This window comes from Hyperolius riggenbachi, chromosome 5 (assembly GCF_040937935.1).
Source record: "Hyperolius riggenbachi isolate aHypRig1 chromosome 5, aHypRig1.pri, whole genome shotgun sequence".
Taxonomy (NCBI): Eukaryota; Metazoa; Chordata; class Amphibia; order Anura; family Hyperoliidae; genus Hyperolius; species Hyperolius riggenbachi.
Window position 1 is genome coordinate 128,894,487 of NC_090650.1, and position 25,368 is coordinate 128,919,854.

At 44.2% G+C, this 25,368-nt stretch overlaps 1 protein-coding gene across 2 annotated transcripts in view; it reads right to left on the bottom strand.

Annotated features, from left to right (window-relative positions):
* The window catches only part of SH3BP5 (SH3 domain binding protein 5), a 99,527-nt gene that overhangs the window by 38,126 nt on the left and 36,033 nt on the right, over positions 1–25,368 (bottom strand). The window contains exons 1-2 of one of the 2 annotated variants that reach the window (XM_068236244.1): positions 20,737–21,202; positions 7,412–7,540 (exon numbers count right to left, since the gene is read on the bottom strand). In XM_068236244.1, coding sequence (XP_068092345.1) covers positions 7,412–7,540; positions 20,737–20,754 — 147 coding nt within the window. In that variant the 5' untranslated portion in view covers positions 20,755–21,202. Of the gene's footprint in view, positions 1–7,411; positions 7,541–20,736; positions 21,203–25,368 lie in introns of those variants that run through there. The other variant, XM_068236243.1, reaches the window with a different exon arrangement.

Below are 25,368 nucleotides of genomic sequence, written 5' to 3' on the forward strand. Positions count from 1 at the left end.
CAGTTTATAGTAGTAACAGATGTAGTTATCATATAAATGCAACTTTTGCCCCTACCACAATCTGTCTGTGCCTAAATGCAGGCAGTAAAGACCCAACTAACTGCCAACAAGCCTTGGTGAACCTGAAATTACAGTATGCGGCTACATATACAAACCATGGTGAAGTGCCTGACATTATCTCTGCCACTTGGAACAATCCCTTGTCAAGCTTATGTTTCTAAAAAAAAAAAAAAAAAAAAAAAATGTATTTATACATCGGTCAACAACAGCCCAGCATGTCTTGTTTGGAAATTGAACAGGAAAGAGCAATCATTTTACTATTTTGCATGACTCAAACTCAGCAGAAATCTGAACGGGACTGACTGAACTGCTGCCCCACCAGCCACATACTCCTCAATGGCGCTATACAAAGCTATGCAGTGGTTAATCTAATACTGCAAATACAGTTTTGTGTTGCACCCAGTCACGCTGCACACTGACATATTTCAGACATTCTATCAGAAAGGATCAATAGCAGATTGGGTCAGTAGGTCGGCAGATAGAATCATCGGTAGACCTCTCTCCTTGCTCGACTTCATCCACAAATCCAGATTACGATCCAGAGCACTGAAGATTGACAGCGACCCCTCCCACCCTGGTCATTACTTTTTAAGTTGGCTCCCTTCAGGCTGTAGGGTTTCGGGCCATCTCCACCAGAACTTCGAGGCATAGTAACTCCTTTTCCCCCTCTGCCGTCAGCTTCCTGAACTCCATTCAAGCCATCCCACCCTTAAAGTGTAACTGTTGGGCATAAAGTCAAAAATCAATTCTTTATTTTTATCTGGTAAACAAGTAATAAGGATGCTAACCAGGCAATCCAAAAGTCAAAATCACTATTGCTTTTCTTATTGATAAATTATTATTCCCCAGTTTATGATTTGACTTTTATTTGGTAGTATTGGTACACACAAACTTTGGTACACAAATAGGAAGTTGCAGGGCATGCTGGGTTGTCCTTTTTTTTGCTTCTCTACTTCCCCCTCAGACTTAACTAATGCAGCAGGCTTCAAAATAGCCACAGTTAAAATGGGAAATGCCAAGAAGGATTTTCTCTTTTTTACTGTAGAAAAATCATTAAAGTCAAAGCGTGGACAGTGCAATACATATGTTATGCAAGTAGAGAAAGCATTTATCTACTTATATATATATGTGTTTTTTTTCTGAGATAGTATGGCTGACAGCTCCTCTAACACCCACCCCCTTAACTTAGCAGCCCCCATAAAGTTTGCAGTGCCAGGCCGATGGACTGTCTAGCATAAAACTGTGTTCGAAATGCACTCTGTGGACTAGCTCTGAAGGCCTGGTTATTTAGTCATTTAATTAATTATTAACTTGCACTCCTGTTATGCTTGTATTACTATCTTTATTTCATTGTTTGTATTATCATCCATACTTCGATCTCTGAGCAATTGTATGTGCTAAATCTAATTTTGGGCACGACTCAGTCGTGCTTGGCGATTAAAAATATTTCTGATTCCGATTTCTGATATTTCTGATTCTGGGCGATTAAATTCAAGTGTGCTGTAAATATTGAACAGTATATTGGCAACTTAACCACTTCAGGACCACAGTGCTAAACCCCCCTAAAGACCAGGCTATTTTTTAGTAAAAGGGCCACTGCAGCTTTAAGGCCAAGCTGCAGGGCCGCACAACAGAGCACACTAATGATTCCCCCTCCCCCTTTTCTGCCCCCCAACAGAGCTCTCTGTTGGTGGGGTCTGATCGCCCCTCAGTTGTTTATTTTTTTATATAAATATTTATACAGCGTGTTTATTTTTGAAAAAATGTTTTCGTGCCTCCCCCAGCCAGCCTCCCTCCCTTCCCCAGCCAGCCTATCACAGCCGATCTCTGTTTTGTCCCCCAGGGGGACAGCCGTGTCACACGGCTGTCCCCAGTGGAGTGCTGCTGCTGATCGCAGCACTGCACTGCACTATGTAAATAGACGGCGATCACGCCGTCTAACAGTCTGAAGAGGGGGCGGAGCTCCACCCCCCGAGAAGGAGATGCGCGCGCAGATCTCCTTCAGTAGCCAGCTCCAGGACCTGACGCCAATTGGCGTTAGGCGGTCCTGAGGCTGCATTCGCGGCCACGCCCGTTGGCGTGGAGCAATCTTAGAGTAGTTAAAGGGAACCTGAAGTGAAAGGAATAGAGAAACTTCCATCTTCAGTCCCATATAAATAAAGCCAATTGACTGGCTGTCATGCTGAGCATTAAGGTACCCATTAACGATACAATTTTTCACTAAACGCGATCTTTTGATGAGATTTGAATGACCGTAAGTAGTCTAAAGGCCATTATCGAATGTTCACATTTACTGAACGATTTTTTCTTTAAATGCGATCATGTTTTCCAACTTTTGTATCCTATAAAGCAGAGGTGCCCACACTTTTTCAGTTTGTGAGCTACTTTAAAAATTAACAAGTCAAAATCATCTACCTATGTACAATTTTAGGACACAATTGTATATACAGAATGGAAAATGTAGTGTGGTTGGGATCTACTATGAAGTTCTTCGCGATCTACTGGTAGACCACAATCTACCCAATGGGCACCCCTGCTATAAAGCAATCGACCAAAGAATCGTTCACTATCGATTGCCTTCATAAATGGCTAATTTTCTATAAATGCGATCGTAAAAATCGCATCAAAAGATCACATTTGGTGAAAAAAAGCATCTGATCTGCATGCTCATTCTGGGCCAGTGACTTAAAGTATTGGGGCCTGAGCCCACTGAGGCAGTTGTGTCCGCTTTTCAGTTACACATCAATGTTAGAGATGCTAAAAAGTGGACAGAAGCAGATACAACTGCGTCACTGGGCTCAGGCCTTTAGAGGCAGAGCATCACCACATAATTCAGAAGAACTGGCATTGTCTGTAAGAGAATGAAGATGGAAGCCTACATATTCCTCTGACTTCAGATTCCCTTTAAGCATTCCAAGCAATACAATGCACACAAAATGCAATGCATAGGTCTGAATGTGCCATTAATGTCTAAGTTCATTTTTTAAAAATGTATAAAAAAAAAAAAACAACTCATGCAGTGTGGAAGAATTCTAAACATTTTGGCAGTTCATTTATGTATTGGTTGATATTACATGATTCATTATTATTTACTGTATTTATAAAGCACCAACACATTATGCAGTGCTGATTTACCACAAGGTGTGCCAAAGGGTTACTGAATGTCCAAAATATGGCCCCACCCAGAGGCAGCAATTGGCAATCTATATCCAGGGCCGGCCTTTGACCTGAGCGACCGGAGCGATCGCTCAGGGCGCCGGCTTCCAGGGGGGCGCTCCTGCCTCTGACAATAACAAGCAGGGGAGTAGGGCACAAACTGTTCGCGAATTGCGAGCAGAGCAGCCTGGCTGTTGTCTGGGGCAGCAGCGGGCACTAGGACCTGAAGAAGACATACTTCTCCAACCTCCTGCTCGGACTTCCTTATCGGCCCCCCTCCCCGCCCCCTCAAGCACTCTGGATGGATAGAGGAGCAGTTCGAGGTGGCGAGCTAATCCCCTTGTGGGCTGTTAGACTTTGTTTCGCTTTCTTTCTGGAAGAAACAGGGTCTGTCTTGTTCTGTCTGCCGCTGATAGGATGTAGTGTGTGTAGCTCAGCTGTGTATATAGACTGTGTGTGTGTAGCTGTGTGTATAGACTGTGTGTGTGTGTGTGTGTGGCTGTGTATATAGACTGTGTGTGTAGCTGTGTGTATATAGACTGTGTGTAGTGTAGTGTGTGTGTGTGTGTGGCTGTGTATATAGACTGTGTGTGTGTAGCTGTGTATATAGACTGTGTGTGTGTGTAGCTGTGTATATAGAGTGTGTGTGTGTAGCTGTGTATATAGAGTGTGTGTGTGTGTGTGTGTGTGTGTGTAGCTAGACTGTGTGTGTAGCTGTGTATATAGACTGTGTGTGTGTGTAGCTGTGTATATAGACTGTGTGTGTGTGTAGCTGTGTATATAGAGTGTGTGTGTGTAGCTGTGTATATAGAGTGTGTGTGTGTGTGTGTGTAGCTAGACTGTGTGTGTAGCTGTGTATATAGACTGTGTGTGTAGCTGTGTATATAGACTGTGTGTGTAGCTGTGTATATAGACTGTGTGTGTGTGTGTGTGTGTGTAGCTGTGTATGTGTAGTGTGTGTAGCTGCCACTGGTCTCCCATAGCTGCATTGCTAAGTCTTGTGTGATTACAGTTTGTTATCTTGCACTGTTCTTTTGTGAACGCATGCTATTCCTGAAGTTCCTTCCTGCCCTGTCGTGTGGACGTACTATAGCTGCGGTTGTGATTGGCAGACACTCCTTCTATCCTGCTGTGTGGATGTTACCATAGCTGTGGTTGCTATTGGCGATGCTCTTTCTCATCTTACTGCCTGGACTTTGCCATTACTGTGGCTGCGATTGGTGACGCCCCTTTTTGTTCTGTCTGATCCTGTTTGATTCTGTTTGGACGTTTACCATCGTTACAGCAGTGACTGGATTGATAATGTTCCTTCCTGTCCGTCCTTGTCTTGTTTTTTTGTGGCGATTACCAGAAGCTCAGAACTGCGGTCGCTCTGAGCATATTCCTCCCTGTCTTTTGTCTACTACTCCCGCTTTGATCTGTGCTGTTTCCTCCACAAGTGCACCCCGCACTATGTCCTGATATTACCTAGTATTGTCAGTACTACTGCCTGGTGGGTATTGGTGGTGCCACTGTCTTTTTAAATGACATGGCCCAGCAGCAGAGGATTGGGTTGGCATTGATCAAAGTGTCAGACTTAGTCAGACACTTTAATCTAAAGAGTTTGACACTGTGCCGGATTCTATTTGGCAACAAGCCATAGCAGCAGCCATGTTTTCCTGTGTTTGTGTGTAGTGTGTGTGTGTGTGTGTGTGGCTGTGTATATAGACTGTGTGTGTAGCTGTGTGTATATAGACTGTGTGTAGTGTAGTGTGTGTGTGTGTGGCTGTGTATATAGACTGTGTGTGTGTAGCTGTGTATATAGACTGTGTGTGTGTGTGTAGCTGTGTATATAGAGTGTGTGTGTGTGTGTGTAGCTAGACTGTGTGTGTGGCTGTGTATATAGACTGTGTGTGTAGCTGTGTATATAGACTGTGTATATAGACTGTGTGTGTAGCTGTGTATATAGACTGTGTGTGTGTGTGTGTAGCTGTGTATGTGTAGTGTGTGTAGCTGTGTATATAGACTGTGTGTGCAGCTGTGTATATAGACTGTGTGTGTAGCTTTGTATGTGTAGTGTGTGTAGCTGTGTATATAGACTGTGTGTAGCATGTGGCCATGTATATAGATTGTGGCCATGTATATAGATTGTGTGCGTGTGGCCGTGTGTATAGTGTGATTGTGTAGTGTGTGTGTGTATAGTGTGAGTGTGTATGCGCGCATACGTGCATGGATCTGCTGTCTGCCTGTTTTCTGTTTTGTGGCTGGGGGTGCCTGCATTATGCTGGGCATACACGGCTCGTTTTTGCCACTCGATCGTTTCGCTGCTTGATTCTGCAGTCGATTCTCTTATCTTCTGCTTGTTTTTCTTATCTTTTCCATTCACTGCTGTCACAAATCGAGCAGCGAAACGATCGGGCGGGAGATCGGACATGTCGGAAATTATCTATTAAGCCATCTAAATGGCTCAAAAACAAACCGCGTATTCCCAGCATTGTTTGTGGTGGATTGCCTAGTGGAGAGGATGGGGGGCAGATCAAAGTGTGTGTGTACGCGCAATCGCACGTGCAAAGAGGCTGAAAGGGGGGGGGCACCAAAATCAGATTTCGCTCAGGGCGCTGTGAAACCTAAGGCCGGCCCTGTCTATATCCCTCATGAGACCGTCATACTGGTTCCAAATCCTTACACGTGAATGAGGTCAAGGCTGTTGGCACTAGTTTCGTGGCTGAGGGCCGGTGCGCAAATGCCCAATACGGCGGCGTACATATTAGCAACCGTTAATGTAATGGGTCTGATGGCTAGTATATACATATTCACACACACACACACACACACACACACACACACACACACACACACACACACACACACACAGACACACACAGACACACACAAAAAAGACACATGTGGCGTAAGAATGTTAAGCACACTGTCAAAAATGATATATGCAGTGGGAATAGCCAGAGGATCCCAAGCATGTAACTGATAAAATCTTCACACATTTAGGTTTTTCTCTCCACTAAAATGTAAAGGAGTTTAAAGACATTTTAAGTGAATTAACTTCCCAATGTAAATAATAATTCGTTTTTTAAAATACTGTAGTGATATTCAAATGAATCCTGCTGATAAAGCACAGTAAAGATGGCCATACACTATACAATTTTGTTTTCGATTGTAAATATTACAGTAAGTACTTAATCCACTTTAATGTACGATCGATTAGGTGTTTTTGTCTTATAAAATGTCTAATTAGGCAAAAAAAAAAAAAATTATAGGGAAGGTGTCCACTAGACATTGAAGTTGGCCCGCAACTTGTCACAGTGATCTATTTCGGCCTATTTTGTATTTGAGTTTGACACACCTGTTCTACAGGATAAATATACTGGTTTCCTTTGCATGCGTGAGAATGTTAACTTGCATACACCTTGTGGGCTAATGTTTGGTTAATAGGGGCTTCATTGCTGTGAGCCAGCCTAGTGCACTTTGTTTTGCAACAGTTTAGGTTTCCCATCTGCAATCGTACCTCAAGCTGAAACTTTATGCGAGTGTACAGCAATGCGTGTAAATGTAGTATTATATTATAAGTGGTGGCTCACTGAGCAAGATTTGGGGTTGCCCAGCTTGCTATCTAGAATCATTTTTGATGTTTAACATTTTTAATTTGGTAAGCTATTGAGACATGATTATATTCTGTAAAGTGCTGCAAAAGATGTTAGCACTATAAAAATACACAAGAACACGAACAACAATAATAATAACTGCCATGTATGAGGATATGCACCTTATTTCCAGTTGAAAAGAGCCTTTGCTGCCCTGAAAAGCAGGAGCGTTCCCTTTTGTTGTTGTTTTTTTTATACTACGACATTACTGTGCAATTTCTGTTCTGCTCTTCTGACAGTCCATAGATGTTACTTTGTGATTTAATAGTCTAAAAATATCCCCTTCTGGAAAGCTGAAACAATCAAGGCTTTGGCAAGAAGTGTCTGAATACCTACACAAGAATGACCACTTCATCTTCCTCCGTCTCATTGTTGAGAGGCCAGATGTCAGTGACGTCATTAGTCATTGGAGAGAGCAGGAAGTGGATCACAATGGACAAGAGGAAAAATTAAAATTGCTAAGCAGAAGTACATGGGAATCGATCCCCAAATAGGAAATGACACAATGCTTTACAGTCTAGGGAACATATAACTGTTGTGGTATCTAAGATTAGTACCTGTCTGGCCACTCTCCTGGCCTCCCAGTATGGCTTGGATTCATCAACAGATTTTCCAATTCTCTTTACCATCTCATCCAGCTTCAGGGTAGCTTCTGTCAACACAGAGCGAAACTTCTGTCGGGCATCCTGAAACACACGCAGGAAGTGCAAAGATTAACGTCTACTCCCTAATAACTCCTGTAACAAGTGGAAAACTAGCCCAATTTATTTCAGTTCATTTTAGTTATTTACCTTCTTTGGAATTTCTAATGTTGGCCACATAAAACGCTGTGGGGCTGCTTTATCAATGCAAGTATAAAGAACCCTAGAACAAAAGTCAGACGGATGCTGGGAGAATCATTGATCAAATCCACTGAAGATCAATGCCCCAACATGGGGCCTGAAGGGCCCTGTCTCTGGCTCGTGGGGAGTAGCTTAATATGGATTTTTAATTCCATTATGAAAGCTATTAAAAATCTATGTGCTGCGTGAGTAATAAACCTCTTTCTGATCAGGTGTTCAGAGAGGGATCTATCTTTTGAGCACATTGGGTGACAGTCTGCCAGTGTATGGCTCCACTACATGCTTGCCTTTTATATGTGAGCATTTGCATGCCAATTTTCACAAAAAAGTGGAAAAGAAAAATGGAGATTACCAAAAGGGATTAAAGGACAACCATAAAAGTTAAAGGATACATCCAGGCTCCCCCCAAAAAAACAAAATCCGCTTACCTGGGGCTTCCTCCAGCCCCTGGCAGCCGTCCTGTGCTCTCGCCGCAGCTCTGGTGGCTCCCGGTCTTCTCCGCTGCAGAAGCCGACTTCACCAGGTCGGCTTCTTCTGCATTCCACGGTGCGGGTCACGTGGTCCGGCCGACCTCATCAGGATTGTACTGCGCCTTTGCAGTACAATCCTGATGACGTCAGCTGGACCACATGATCCACGCGGTGGAGCGCAGAAGCAGACGACCCGGATCCCGACCTGGTGAAGTCGGCTTCTGCAGCGGAGAAGACCGGGAGCCACCGGAGCTGCGGCGAGAGCACAGGATGGCTGCCAGGGTCTGGAGGAAGCCCCAGGTAAGTGGATTTTGTTTTTTTGTGTTTTTTTTGGGGGGGGGGGGGGGGGCTGGACCTTCCCTTTAACTAAAATTCTAAATGGCAGATATATTTCCAGTAATTACTAACAAACAGCAATACAAAGGCTTTTTTCATATTTTCATTTTTATGTGAAGAAAACATGACATTTCAGAGAACAGTTCTCACTGTGGGCATTACTATGGAGGACTGTGTCCAGCACATCCAGCATACAAAGACAGTCCTCACTAGCAGTAAAACTGACTGGAATCTCTTCAGAATGATAGAAAGCAGAAATATAGCCTCAAATAGTGTGTAAATAACTAATCTTCAGCTGCAGCTTTGTGTGTTTGTGTGTGTCTTTCTGCCTGGCAGTGTAAAATAAACACAGCCAGGAAGAGCTCATTTTGAATGGGGAGGGGGGAGCTTCCAAGAACCGGAATAAAGTAAGCCTCCTTCTCTTCAGAACCTTTTTCTGTAGCTGACAAATATCACAGCTGTTCTCATATGATCTTTCAGAAAGGTGTGAAGGTGTGTGTGTGTGTGTGTGTGTGAAGGTGTGTGTGTGTGAAGGTGTGTGTGTGAAGGTGTGTGTGTGTGTGTGTGTGTGTGTGTGTGTGTGTGTGTGTGTGTGAAGGTGTGTGTGTGAAGGTGTGTGTGTGAAGGTGTGTGTGTGAAGGTGTGTGTGTGAAGGTGTGTGTGTGAAGGTGTGTGTGTGAAGGTGTGTGTGTGTGTGTGAAGGTGTGTGTGTGTGTGTGAAGGTGTGTGTGTGTGTGTGAAGGTGTGTGTGTGTGTGTGTGTGTGTGTGTGTGTGTGTGTGTGTGTGTGTGTGTGTGTGTGTGTGTGTGTGTGTGTGTGTGTGTGTGTGTGTGTGCGTGTGCGCGCTTAAGCAGGGCAAAAACAAACAGTTAAACATTCCTCTGTGAATAGTGACAGATAAGTAAAACCTATCTACATAGTACAGCTCTGCTCCTCCTCCCCTCACTGGCACAAGTTGTTACAACAGTTTATAAACAAAGCTTTTTTTTCACACAGGCTCTTCTGTGACCTCTGAAAAGATTTCTAGTGTTGCTGGCTAAAAGCTCTATAGGTACATGGGGCTTACAGGAGAACAGTTTCTTTGATAGTTGTTCTTTAAGCAATGAAACACAAAAGTCAGATACCCTGGGAGGACAAAAATGGAACAATAGAGCTTGATCAAACTTAAAATTTGGCTAAAGTCAAACTTTAAGACAGGAAGAGGCCGGCTTGTGGAGATGCTCCCTCCTATCAACATCCCATTCCCGCCTCTAAAAGGACAACTGAACTGTAGTATGGAAGCTGCCATATTCATTTCCTTTTAAACCATACCAATTGCATGGCAATCCTGCTAATGTCTTTGGCTGCAGTAGTGTCTGATTTATAAAAGGATTAAAGTGGACCCAAACTAAAAATACAAGATTTCAGAAATAAAATCTATTTTCTAAATTATAATAATTAATAGCAGCCTTTTTCAGCTGCATGATGACAAATATAAAATATTTTACATTTATTGGAGAAACCCCTCCCTTCCTTTCATATTGCCGGCAAATAATCCCACAAACTGGTGGAGTAGATGGTGTCCAGCAAAGGAGGAATTGCTAATGGCTGCCACCTGTATAACCCTAGTTATGCAAAGAGGAGGGTGAAAAGCATGCACTGAAATGCTCATAGGCTTGAAGGAGTGTTTATTTATCTTTGTATGTGTCAGAGTGGTGCAACTAAATATTTTTAATTAAAAAATGTTTGGTTTGGGTCCGCTTTAAGATGAAATGGGGCCCTAGGCAAGATAGCAGTTTTTGCCAACTGCTGGCTTTTCAGTAAGTTTTTTTCAAATCCACCAGGTCCCCAGACAACTGTCCAGGTTTGCTTTATGAATTAACCGGCTCTGGTCTGAGTAGATCAGCCACATGCTTGTTTCAGGTGTGGGATTCAGACACTTCAGTAAGAACCCTCTGATTTGCATGCTTGTTCAGGGTCTACGGCTAAAGGTATTAGAGGCCCTGGGGAGCTATTAAAGGAAACCTGAAGTAATAGTGATATGGAGGCTACCACATGTATTTCCTTTTAAAACAATAGCAGTTGCTTCATGTCCTGCTGATCTCTTTGGCTGCAGTAATGTCTGACTAACACACCTGAAACAAGCATGCAGCTAATATTGGCAGATATTTTTCAGAAACATCTGCTCTGCATGCTTGGTCAGTGTCTATGGCTAAAAGCATCAGAGGCAAAGGAGCGGCGGCACAGCCAGGCAGCTGGTATTGTTTAAAAGAAAATAAATATGGCAGCCTCTATATACTTCTCACTTCAGGTTCACTCTAAGCCTAGAAACTGCCTTGGCTTGACAAGAGTCAAACATTATTCCTACTGAACACACAACCCAGTGACAATTCATGGACATATCCTTCAATTTCAGTAGACTGCAGCAGCGGATAAAGACATAACCCAATATTTGTGTAAGATCCAGCACAGATAATCGCATTAGACAAGGAGGGAGGGGAATCTGTCTGAGGGAGAGATGTTGGAGGTAAGCGGGATCAATGTATCTTCAGTCTGATTTTATACTAACGCAACATAGCAACATGCAAAACATTCACCCAACACCTATCCGCTTACATCCATTTAGATATAAAGTGTCTATACACATGCCACCTAAAGAGCACCAAGGCTGTAATATAGCAAACATTTCATGTAAACCTCTGTTTTAGTGATCAGGGCTGTGAAGTCTGATTCAAAGCAATTTTTGGGTACCTGGAGTTGGAGTAAAAATGCACCGACTCCTAATGAATTTAAACTGTAATTAAAATAGAAAATATGATAAAATGTTCTATTTCTCAATTAATAGTCATCATAAATTATATATTATTATTATTATTATTTATTGTATTTATAAAGCGCCAACATATTACGCAGCGCTGGACAATAAATATATACAATGATACAAGGATGACATACATAGGGTTATACACATAGAACAAAGTTATACATACAAATTGTACAAAATACATGATCATGCAATATGGGCTGGTTAGGTAGGCCCAGTAATACAAGTACAGGCTGTCATAGGACAGGAGCACATGATCCTGTAGATTACACTAGGGAGTGGAGGACCCTGCCAGAGGCTTACAATCTAAAGGGAGGGGTGGAAACACTAGGGGGGGCTGTTAAATATTCCTTAGAGAGTTACTGTGTGGTAGGAGGTGGGTAGGCCATCATAAAGAGGTGGGTTTTGAGGGCTTGCTTGAATGTGTTGAAAGAGGGAGCAAGTCTGATGGGTGGTGGAAGGGCATTCCAGAGGGTGGGGGCAGCTCTTGAGAAATCCTGCAGGCGGGCATGGGAGTGTGAAATGCGCGGGGTGGTGAGGTGAAGGTCGTTGGAGGAACGGAGGGGGCGACCTGGTGTATACTTGTGAACAAGCTCCGAGATGTAGGTAGGGCATGTTTTGTGCACAGATTTATACGCCAGGCATAGAATCTTGAAACTTATCCTGAGACGGATAGGGAGCCAGTGCAGGGATTCACAAAGGGGAGATGTGGATGCAGAGCGGTGCGAAGAATGGATGAGTCTTGCAGCCGCGTTCATCACTGATTGAAGGGGGGCAGTGCGTTTCAGGGGGAGGCCAGAAAGGAGTGAGTTACAGTAATCAAGGCGGGAGATGATGAGGGCATGGATGAGCAGTTTGGTCGTGTCCGGGGTTAAGAATGGGCGGATCTTGGAGATATTACGGAGGTGGAAATTGCAGGCTCTTGTGATGTTTTGGATGTGTGGGATGAAGGAGAGGTCAGAGTCCAAGGTGACACCCAGGCAGCGGGCCTGGGAGGTAGGGAGAATGGTTGTGTTGTCGATTGTGAGGTGGAAACCTGGGATGGGTGCAGCAGCATGGGGTGGAAAGATCAGGAGCTCAGTTTTGTCTAGGTTAAGCTTTAGGAACCTAGCTGACATCCAGGAGGAAATTGCTGAGAGACACGAGGAGACCTTGTTTATGGTGGTGGCTGAGAGATCGGGGGTATGGAGGTAAATCTGAGTGTCATCTGCATAAAGGTGGTAATTAAAGCCCAGGGAGGAGATAAGCTTGCCAATTGAGGAAGTGTATATGGAGAAAAGAAGGGGGCCTAGAACAGAGCCCTGTGGGACCCCAACTGAAAGGGGGGCAGGAGTTGAGGAGGAGCCATTGAAAGAAGTGGTGAAGCTACCGTAATAGCTGTGCTTAGCCCACAAAAATGAAATAAACCAATAAAAAAATAGTTACTTGTGCTGCGTCAAAGCAGTCCCCGTATTTTTAAAGTCAGATATACATATCTGATTGTGACTGTACAGTATATATGATGTGTACACAGGAATCTTATATATGTTAAGGCCAGAACCCGAAGTTTGGCCACTTCGGGTTCTGGCCGGTCAATGTGCGAAGTTGCCGCGGCGCTGCGGCTAATGTCCGAAATGAGCCGTATCCTGGCGGCTCCGATCATTTTCCCCGGTGCTGGCTCCGCCCCCTGCCATCGGCTTTCAGTCAGCCGGTGACACACGAGTCGTCACCCCATGTACCGACTCCACAGCCCTGTAAGTGATAAAAGGATCGACAGGTGCCAGAGTTAATAGCTCACCTAGCTAATAGCGCAATCATAATTGATTACATGGCTGAAACATATTTTTTGTGGTCAATCACGGTGGGGGTGCAATGTTATCTGTACGAGAGGGGGGGTGGGCTTAGAGCTGGTGACAGGTCCCCCAGTTATATCCCCTGATTATGCGGCTCCCTGGGGCCCCATGCAGAGTATTAGCACAGTGAAGTATCCTCAGACTCCACTCGCCAGCCGGCGCACTCTGTGCTTCTGTCATCTCCTGCTGCCCATAGTGAACCAGCCGTGTATGTAAGTGGGTACATGGCACCGGGTCAGTCACTAAGGGCACTAAAAGATTACAGCAGCACAGAGGAAGGAGTGCGCCCTGCTGGAGATGCGAGCACGAGAGTGCTTCTCTGTGCTAATGTTCTTCACAGGGCCCTGGGTAGAAGCATGGGGGGGGGGGGGCTAGCTGTGGTTTTCTTGATTTCTACTAGATTTCATGTTGGATTCTATTAAAAATCGATGTGCAGTGTGTGGAAGTGTTAGATCCCTCTCTGAACGATATGTGATCAGACAGGGATCAATCTTTTGGGCACATCAGGAAAAGGTATGCCAGTGTATGTCAGGCTTTAGCAACGCAACCAAACAACAGTGCTAACAGGTAAGTTCCTTCCTCATAAATTCAAACAGATAAATAAGACAAGACACAGAACATTTATATTGCACTTTTCTCCAGGCGGAGTCAAAGCGCCAGAGCTGCAGCCACTAGGGCGCGCTCTATAGGCAGTAGCAGTGTTAGGGAGCCACTGGATCACAGATAACAAGGAGTAAAAGCACCATAGAGGTTTCAACAGAGCTAAGAGTATTATAAACAGAGGCTCAGCAGGACAGCCAGGCAATCTGCATTGTTTAAAAAGGAAAAAAATATGTCAGCCCCCATATCCCGATTGGTTCAAGTGTACTTTAATATTAAGCTTTTCGACCTTTAAGAATACCTAGCCCTATACCTGAAGATGGGCTTTGAGCAATGTGATATCACCATAATAACACAAGTTCGGTTACTATAGTATAGTTTGAAGACCACCATTGTTTTTTATTATGCTCTTGAAGAAACTACTATGTTCAACTAAATTATAAATAATATTATTATAATTCTGTTTCTACTTGGCTGACTGAGTACAACACAGATAAAGTATAGAGCTGTTCCCTGCAGGGAACCTGGGCAACAGTAGATTTTAAGTGCAAAAATGGAAGCCTCCTCTTTTTAAGGTTAGCTGGAAAGCTACCACCAAAGGCATGTGGAAGTCATCACACCTATTTGAAATTCAAGGAAACAACGTCAGAAAGACTAATCAACACTGATTAGCAGGAATGCCTGCAATACACAATGTCTGGAGGACACACTGGCCTACATCTGCAGTATTTGCTCATGCAAAATTGCTTACAGAACAAATACACAAAAGGAAATAATGAAATGTGCACATGCACATTGACTAATAGAATAAATTATCTATGTTCTCAAAGACTCTTTATGTACTGCACCAAACAGGGAGGACTTGGCCACTGGCCTAGAAGGCATTCTATCCACAACAATATCATCGCAAGCATCACACATTAAGCTCATCATAACTTTTTTAACCTCAGAATAGCAAAAACCATAAGAGAGAGTGCTTGTTCAGGAGATATCCAGGGGTTGCCAGCTAAGCAAAATTATTATTCAAAATATTTTTACTACACGCTTATAGAAACCTGGGCCCATATGCAATTAACGTTTTCACTAGAGTTTTCTCCTAGGAGATAATTTTTTATTGTTGCTTTACAATAACTTTTTTTTGTTTGGGTTCAAGGTGCGTTTGCAGTTTCTGGGGGGGCTCAGCGCACCTCTGATTCGAGGCCATTCGGAGGCGGCCTGGTGATGTGCTGATCCACCTTTTGCGCAATTTTCAATTTTACTTGATTAGCCGCACCCAGGCTATGCATATGGTTAGGATTTAGTTAGTGTTAGGTCCCCTCCCATGGAGGATTGACTTCTTCGCAGTGTGAGGGACGAGTACTTAATAGGTTGCATGCAAGCTGTTACGGAAACCAACATCCTCTAGTGGTAGACAGGTTATGTGTATGCTAGGTGTGTATTTTATCCCACAAGTGGGGCTTGCACTCTTTTGCAGGTAGGCACTTGTCTGTTTTTAAGTAGCGCTGTTCATTTCCTTGCCACTTTTTAGCACTTTACAATGGAAAAAGTACCAAAAAGTACATGAAAAAGTTCTATCAAAATTATTTTGAGTATTTGTTTGCTTGCTGGTGGTTTAAAGGGCATTTTATTGACAAGTTACAAATTTTCACTTAAAGCGGATCCGAGATGAAAAACTAACTAGAACAAGTAACTTGTCTATATATAGCTTATCTAAAGTTTAGATAGTTTACACAGCAAATATAGCTGCAAACAACTTTAATAGAAAATGATTATTTCTTCCTGTGATACAATGACAGCAGCCATGTTGTTTGTAAACATTACACAGAGGCAGGCTTATCTGTATCTTGATCACTAAGCCTGTGCAAAAAACCTAATCTCCCTCCTCCCCTCTGCCTCTGAAATCAATGGCTACTAACACCTCCCCCTCCTCCTGCCCAGACTGAACTCCCATGAGCCCTTGCTACTGCCAAGGCTCTCTGAAAACCTGTGGGCGTGGTTTATTTAGTTTATAGGAAATTAGAGTATTAAAAAAAAAAGTATTTGGCTTGAGGAATGCCCTATAAACAATAGGAAAGGAACACAGTTATGCAATGAGTAAAACTTCACCTCGGATCCACTTTAAGAGAAAAAGTCAGGTGAAAAAGTTAATTGCATATGGGCCCTGGTGGGTGCTGGAGCATTGAACATTTTACATTAGCAATACCCTTTTTCATACAGGAGGCTGAATGCCTGTCAGCTGCCCCCATGCAGCAGTCAGCACTTGGTAGCACTCGGCATGGGTGGTGAAGAGTAGAGATACCCAAACTGTTCACCCGGCGAATAGTTTGTGGCGAACAAGGGGTGTTCGCTTCGCCCCCTCAGGTGAACACATGGTGTGTTTAACCCGCCCCTATACATTATAATGGAGCCACATTTTCACCCCTCACCCCAGAGTCAGCAGACACATGGCAGCCAGCTATCCCTCCCACCTGGACAAACCCCCACCTATCAGAAAGCCAGCACAGCAACCATTTTGCAATAATCCTTCACCACCACTACTGGCATCTAGTATCCACTACTGCCCCCTGTATAAGGCCCTCAGTGCAGAATCAGTGTTTTTTTTGGTCAATGAACCACCTCAGCCTGACCATAGAGGCTGGAAAACCGTGATTACCTGCAGTCCCACGAACGTGCGCACAAGCACGGCGGCCACTACACAAAAAGACTGCACCAAGAGGACTAACATTTATGTCCAGGAGGTGTCAACTAGCAAAAACAATGATTTGCCCACCTGCCGTTATCACTAAAGCTCTTTAAGGTTGATTGGGGTGCGTTAAACGCGGCATTTCATCTGTCAGTGTGAACCGAGCCTAACCTGTACTCTACCTTATCGCCGTGTACGCATGCCGGACGTTTTAAACCCCTTAATTCCTCAAATTTAGGAAATTTCTGCCCTTTAGAGATTAAAACACAACTCTGCGTCAACTCCATAATTTTTGGTGGGACCTTTGCCATGGATCCCCTCCGGCATGTCACGGTCCATGTTAGGCCCCTTGAAACAACTTTTCCATCACTTTTGTGGCCAGAAACAGTCCCTATAAGTTTTAAAATTCGCCTGCCTATTGAAGTCTATGATGGTTTGCCAGATTCGCAAACTTTTTCAGAAATTCGCTTTCACAGTTCATGAACCAAAAATTTGATGTTCGGGCCATTACAAGTGAAGAGGTGGCCCCATCAAGTTCAAGCACTTTATAGTTCTTGTGTAAGGCAACAAAATGACTTTCCATGACAACCCCCAAGGTCCATTTAAAGAACATGAGTGACAATAACAAAAATAGAAAGAGGAATTGTACTGCTTATACCAAATATTTAAAAAAGTTGTATACAGTGTTAAGTGATTAGCAGCAGAATTGTTATTGCGCCCATTATTGAATAGTATATAGCACATTTCAAATAAGACCCATTGCACATGTTTAAACTGTCTCAGAGAAGATTCAGAGTTTAGAAAGTTTATGGCAGATTTTGTGTGTGTATGCAGACTGATCAAGAATGTCTGCCCAATGGTAGAAGCTCAAAGAGTTTGCAGGGCAAGCTTTATCCTTGATAATGTTTCAGCTCTTCTCATACAGCAAGAAGAGTTGGAATGATTTTAGTTCAGCGCCAATAATTACCCCAGCTGTTTGTATAACAGGCTGCGGGCAGGGCTTCATTACCGGACTTGGTGCAACTATTGTACCACGCCATCAAGCAGTTGGTCAAAACACTCATTTGAGCACGGCCAGACTAGTCATGATGCAGGGAGGTTTTTTTCTACCTATTCATCACACTGAGTCAACTGTCGACACGCATAGGGTTACAAAATGCTGCCATTTGGCTGTATGGCTTTCGGTGGCCGGCAAAGGAGGCCCAACAAGTGCACTGTTCAGACTCCAATGTTAAAGAGGCATCAGAAGGTCCATCAGAGGGGTGAACAGGCCCAATACGGTCTGCGCCTGCGCAGTACACTCCTGCTGACATCAGCGGGAGCAAGGACACAGCCACGCAGGCGCAGTGGTTTTCCGACTTTAAAGACGGAAATTCCAGAAGTGGACCGGAGGATCGGCGAGTGGCTGCGCAGGCACAGGATATCTGCTGGGGACCCGGGTAAGTTCAACTTCTTCCCCCCAACACCCTACAGTAGTCCTTTAAAGGTTATTATGCTGTTGCATATCTTTTAGAGCAGAGAGGAAGTTCTGAGTTCAGGTCCACTTTAAAAATGCCTGGATGCCCAAACAGCACCTCTCCTCCCACTTCCATAGATCAAAAAAACAGTACAGGCTGCTAAGTAAACAGCCACATCTCCTATTATCCTCAGTGTAGTTAGATGCAGACAACACAATACACTACAACTCAAGAGGAGCTTCTCTGGTGGTCCAAACAGAAAACTGACACTCCCCCACTGCTGGCAGATAGGCTGAGCAGTGCATTTGGCTGTCTCTGCACAGACATCATAGGGAACACATTTAGACCAGTTGAAGTAAAATATTACAGCAGCAGTCAGGAGTATTTGGGTGTTCAAATTCAGTATAGTGAATTTTAAATTCAGTAAAATGAATTTGAACACCAACTCTACCCATGTGCTACCTCTAGTACCCTGACCCACAGTAGTAGCCTAAGCCTGTCTTCTCTCTTTTGTGTCTACCAGTAACCTCTGCCTTACAACTATACATTACTAACATTGTAACCAACCTCTCCAAAATGCCTAATCCTAACCTTTCACCTATTGCAACATTTATATGTTTTAAATGTTGGATAACCCCACATGCTGCACAGTTACAATAAATGAAGACTGCCCACTAATTTTCCTCTTCCTGCATGAGAAAAATGCTACCCCCAGAGTTGGAACCCTTGTTATTTATACACTTGAACCAGGTGATTGCATCAGGCTGGCATGCCCATGTCAGTTTTGAACCTTCTAAAATAGCTGTGAGTATATACAGTACATGGTTTCTAAAATCTTTGTAATGTACAGAGCTGACCTTGAAAATTGTGGCTGTCAAAACTGAATTTTGCTTTAAATGGCCCCCAGTACTTAAACCCTTAAAGTGACAGCAACATAGGAGAAAAGTAATGTATGGCTCATTTTACTCTGGCAGAAACATATTTCTTATTTGTATGTGTTTACATGTATCTTTTATTTTAACATTTTTCACGATAGTGGTACTTTAACCACATTGCCTTTAAAGGAATACTGTGGAGGGGTTGGGGGAAAAGGAGTTGAACTTTCCCAGGGCTTCTAATGGTCCCCGCAGACATCCTGTGCCCGTGCAGCCACTCACCAATGCTCCAGCCCCACCTCCGGTTCACTTCTGGAATTTCAGACTTTAAAGTCTGAAAACCACTGCGCCTGCGTTGCCATGTCCTCGCTCCCGCTGATGTCACCAGGAGCGTACTGCGCAGGCACAGACCATACTGGGCCTGCGCAGTACATTTCTGGTGATATCAGTGTGACTCTAAGTCTTAAAGGGTAAAATAAAATGGAAATAAAAATCTTTTTTTACTGACTAGTTTTTGAAAGAAAAGTGCTATTGTAGACAAATTGTATTTATCCTGGTAATTGCACAACACAACTCAAATTTTGTTCCTTGTACAATGTATGGTGACAATATTAAAATTTTGGAATAAAGGGATATTTTTCTGTGTTCTATACTTCTCCTTGCACCTTAACAATACAAACATTTGCAATGGTGAAAACAAATGGAGAATAAGAGGTTTATAGAGAGTAATTGATTATGTTATTAGATAGTGGGTGTGGTCTCTAAACTGGTTGAAGTTAAATAAGGTGGGTAAACAGCATTTTTGATTATACTAGCCCAGTGATCGGCAAACTTGGCTCTCCAGCTGTTAAGGAACTACAAGTCCTACAATGCATTGCAGGAGTTCTGACAGCCACAGCCATTATTCATAAAGGCATATGCATTGTGGGACTTGTAGTTCCTTACAGGAATCATCAGCCAGGTTTAGCTAAAATCTTATTTACTTAGAGCCTAGTTTGCAGATCACTGTACTAGCCCCAAGTTTTGGTTGCATCCCATCGCCTCTATTACATGTCTCCATTCCTTCAGTCTCCTTTTTGTGGCCACCTTAAAGTAAACCCCATCATTATAGAGCTGCCATTGTGGCCTTCCATTTTTAGCATTACCTCTAGTGTCCCCCTTATAGTGCCTTAATATATCGCTCTCTTACAGTAGCCCCTATGTTGTACAGCATAGAGGCCACCGTCAGGCGGACAGTGGCCTCTATGCTGTACGTCCTTTACAGTGATACCAATGCTATGGCCCCTATGTTGTCTAACCTAATGTCTACGCCACAGAAATAATCAGTGCCTGGCCCCATTAACTTGTTCATAAGTCAGCAAGTTATGTTTTAAAGTAATGAGCCTGTCTTTCATTTCAGAAAGTGATACTGTGTTGGCTTCATAGGCGTGCATTTTTTCTCAGTACAAGCATTACACATACTGGGCTTTACAGGCCTGAGAGGCAGATGGTAATGATGTGTGTTCAGCAGAGAAAGGGGAAGTTTTCTTCCCAAGTTCTTTACTTTCCCAGAAACTGAGGAGGAGTTCATACAAGGCAGAGATAATATTAGTATCTCCTTTGTCATGGCTCTTCAATATGGCTTGCTGCACAGCCTCATACATAATTGAGGAAAGCTAGAGACCTAATGGATGCAGCAGCTGTTTGCAGGCAGGGCATGTTGTTAAATACAGCCAGCTCTGAGTTTGTTTATACAGTACATAATGCAATCACCCAATATATGGGAGGACTACAGCTGGCTACAATGCTGCCAATGCATCTATGTCATCACCGTAATATGACACATATGCAATTAACTTTTTCCTTAGTTTTCTCCTAGGAGATGCCGTATTTTTTTTTTTTTTTAATAAAAAAGACGCCCTTTTTCTTCCCCAAAACTGGGGGGAATAAGTGGGTGCATCTTATATTCTAAAGGTATGGATTTTGGCCCCCAGAATATACTTACCGGATCCTGCTGCTGCATGGTAATCCGAGGGCACCCCCGTTATCCACGATCAAGCTCTTCTGGATCCCAGCCGCGGCTCCTCTTCGCTGCAGTCTCTGTACACTTGCTGTGGCGGCCGCCGTCCTCCATGGTTATAGCGTCCTCTTCCTGGTTACAGCTCTTCTGGGTCCCAACTGCCGGCTCGCTGCTGTCTCTGTACACGTGCTGCGGCGGCCGCCGTCCTCCATGGTTATAGCGTCCTCTTCCTGGTTACAGCTCTTCTGGGTCCCAACTGCCGGCTCGCTGCAGTCTCTGTACACATGCTGCGGCCGCCGCCGTCCTCCATGGTTATAGCGTCCTCTTCCTGGTTACAGCTCTTCTGGGTCCCAACTGCCGGCTCGCTGCAGTCTCTGTACACATGCTGCGGCCGCCGCCGTCCTCCATGGTTATAGCGTCCTCTTCCTGGTTACAGCTCTTCTGGGTCCCAACTGCCGGCTCGCTGCAGTCTCTGTACACATGCTGCGGCCGCCGCCGTCCTCCATGGTTATAGCGTCCTCTTCCTGGTTACAGCTCTTCTGGGTCCCAGCTGCCGGCTCGCTGCAGTCTCTGTACACATGCTGCGGCCGCCGCCGTCCTCCATGGTTATAGCGTCCTCTTCCTGGTTACAGCTCTTCTGGGTCCCAGCTGCCGGCTCGCTGCAGGCTCTGTACACAAGCTGCAGCTGCCGCCGTCCTCTATGGTTACAGCTCTTCTGGGTCCGAGCCGCCGGCTCCTCTTCGCTGCAGTCTCTGTACATGCGCTGCGGCCACCACTGTCCTCCATGGTTACAGCATCCTCTTCCTGGTTACAGCTCTTCTGGGTCCGAGCCGCCGGCTCCTCTTCGCTGCAGTCTCTGTACATGCGCTGCAGCCACCACTGTCCTCCATGGTTACAGCGTCCTCTTCTTGGTTACAGCTCTTCTGGGTCCCAGCCACCGGCTCCTCTTCGCTGCAGTCTCTGTATATGTAGTGCTGTTGCTGCTGCCATCCTCCATGGTAACAGTTCTTCTGGGGCCCAGCCGTCGGCTCCTCTTCGCTGCAGTCTCTGTACATGTGTTGCCGCCGCCATCCTCCATGGTTACAGTGTCTCGCGTGACCCCGGCGCAAGTGTGCCGCAGGTCACACAGTAGGGGGCACTGTAACCAGGAAGAGGACGCTGTAGTCTGTAGACGGCTGCAGTCTGTAGACGGAGACTGCAGCAAAGAGTAACCGGCAGCTGGGACCCAGAAGAGCTGTAAGCAGGAAGAGGAAACTGTAACCTTAGAGGATGGCGATTGGGGCAGCACGTGTACGAAGACTGCAGCGAAGAGGAGCCGGCGGCATGGACCGAGAAGAGCTTGATCCTGGATAACTGCACCCTCGGATTTCCGCAAAACGGAGGAGGAGAGGAGCACGGCGGCAGGATCAGGTGAGATGCAGCAGGGGTTAGTCAGTAAAGTGTAGTGTAGTTTGGGTTGGCTGCAGGGGTTAGTTAGTGAAGTGTAGTGTAGGTGGTGGTGACAGCAGTGGTTAGTAAAGTGTAGTGTAGTGTAATGCAGTTGGTGGGGCAGCAGGGGTTAGTGAAGTGTAGCGTAGTTGGTGGGGGCAGCAGGGGTTAGTAAAGTGTAGTGTAGTTGGCAGGGGCTAGTGAAGTGTAATGTAGTTGGCGGGGGCAGCAGGGGTTAGTGAAGTATAGTGTAGTTGGCGGGGCAGCAAAGGTTAGTGAAGTATAGTGTAGTGTAGTTGGTGGGGCGAGCAGGGGTAAGTGAAGTGTAGTGTAGCAGGGGTTAGTGTGGATGGCAGTGTAGCTTAGATAGAGACAGTTTAGTGGGGAAAGGTCCATAAGACGCCCCTGCACCATAGATGCACCTAAGTTTAGTTTATTTTTTCTTTTCCCTGATTTTTACCCTCTAAAACTATCTTATATTCTGAAAAGTATGGTCATTTTTCATCTTTCAGTACTTTGCAATTGTAAAGGTGCCAAAAAGTAGGAGAAAAAGCTATGAACACCTACGAAAAAACGCAGGAGAAAAGTTAATTGCATATGGGTCATGGGGCAAGTGGCAAATGTGCTGTAAAAGAAATCTGACACAAATCATAACATGGTCATTGGGAAGTTTTTGAAACAGTTTTCCAGTACTCAAGTGCCATACATTCAATCAAGCACAGTGACGCTAAGGTTCTCCCATCAGTGCCTGTCCCGAAACTATCCAGTGGTGCAATTCAAGTTAAAAAAAAAACAAACGACAATAGTGACATGCATTTTTAAATGTAGCTATACAGGTTCTATGTGACCTAGTGGAACAGTTTAATGCAGGGTGTGTTTAATGTAAGTAGTTATTCTACCCAGCCCTGAAAATGAAGCATCTCATTAGTCTGACACCAGGCCTTCACTAGGAAGCAACTGTAATTAGCTGTTGGTACAGTTCCAGTGTCATCCTGCATCAGCAATTATCTATGAGCAGATGGAGAAACCTTGGTGTTCTGCATGGCCATAGCATGTGTACTGGCCACTGCTGAAAGGCTAATGTCCAATCTCCACTTGCAGCATAAGCCACTGATGTAAATGATTAAGAGCCATCTGCAGCACAAACTCTCACATCTAAAGAGCAGAAGCACAGTGGGCTATAACAGGTCACCTGCAGCTGCCTAGCTTTGTACTGCAGTGCCATTATTATTATTTATATAGAGCTGACATCTTACGCAGCGCTGTACAGAGTAAATACAGTAGTATCCCACTCACAGAACCTCAATACATGGCCCCATTATACATAGTATCCATTTAGAGTAATCCCAGTTCAGTGCCCCCTATATAGGTGCCCTTACATATCACTCTCCTAATGGTGCTCATTATACAGTGCCCCCTTACAGCATGCCACACTTATATAGTGCCCCCCCCCCCCCCATTTATCAGTGCATGCAACAATCTCTTCCTCTCTCCCTGCTGAGATTAGCAGTAGAAATAAGATTGGCAGTGACTCCACCCACAGCCTCCTAGCAAGCCCGGTTCACCATGAGCTTGCTGGGCAATCTGTAACTACTGCAGCCAAGTCTACCAAGTCCTGGGCAGATAATGCCATTACGTCAGGACTCTGTGGACCCTGCAGAAGAGGATGTAGACTAAAGTGCTGACAATAATCAGCTGAAAACTTAACTGAAATGGAGAAAGGTGAGTATACTTATCCAGTATGGTTTCTGCTGCCAATCCCAGAAGGTGGAAGGGGTTAGGGAGGGCTTCCTAGCCTGCAGTAAAGAGTACAGACACCACTACATGCTAACAGGAGCTCTGTGGAAACAGAGGACTTGGCAAAGAGGACAGGAATAAGTAACTGGCTAAACTAATAGCACCACTTCATCATATCACCTGTAAACATCTCTGATATATACATTAAAATATTTGTAGACATGCTTTTTTGACCTAATTCCAAATATGTTGCTATAAGACAACTGCTTTTAAAAGACTATTTTCAACAACAACAACAACAAAAAAAAGACAAAAAAACACTATAGACAACTTCCCATTTGTTGCCATAAGACAACTGCTTTTAAAAGACTATCCCCCCCCCCCCCTCCAAAAAAAAGAAAGACAACTTCATTTGTTAAATCTAAATAGTTACTACAAACGTGCAAGCACACAACAGTAGCATGTTACACTATTCACAGATTCAAATCATACACAGAAGCACTAAGTTAGACCTAGCTGTTACTTTCGTATGAACTTATAAAACTGTACTAATCACTATGAAGAATGTACAGGGAAATGTCACTTCTATTGAGGGGGAACCCTGCCTCCCTCCACAAAAAAACACCACCAACACCACAACCCCATTACTGCACTGTATAGGACCATTGGCCATTATTTCAGCTGCCTTACTTTTGTTATATGTAAAAACCACAGCCACTCTACAGTGTTCCACCAAATAATGCCAGATGGGTATGTATAGAGTTCTGGTACTTACAACGTGGATTATTCTGTGCAGATAATTACTCACACAGGAAAATGTACGTTTCTGGCTAGTCTATACCCCACAAAGTACACTAAATAGTTTATTGCTGCAGACCAGTGCCAGATAAGTTTTACTGCCATTTTTAGGCTGAGGAGCTGTGTTGCGTTCCTGTAATGGGGACGCTCTTCCTCACTTCCTAAATATACAAGTTCAGTTCAAAGCCTTTGGTGCTGCAGTATTACCATGAGATAATATTCTTCCATGGCAGCTGTCAAATTCCCTCAAAAACATCTATTGGAATGGACATAATTGTAATAGGATTAAAATGCTGAGCTTTTTTCAAAAAAGCAAATGAAACAAAAAGCTGAGGAGACCTTTATCAATAAAAGGGTTTAGACATCAAGCTAATCGAGCTGTTAAACGGCTTGTCTTAAATGCTCAGGCAATGGCTAGAGGAGGTGTACACTACAAGGGCTTGTCCTTTCTTAGGACAACTATTATCACAGTTAATATTAGCCCAATAATTGTATTTGTATTAGTGTTTTACCAGAACCTGTGGTAAGAAGGATACAGAGGATGCCATCCTTTCCCTTTCAACAAAAGCTATCTAGCCAGCTGTTGTGCTGGTCCTCTGTCTCTAATACCTTTTGAGTTATTGACCAGAAACAAAACGTTCATATTAATACTAT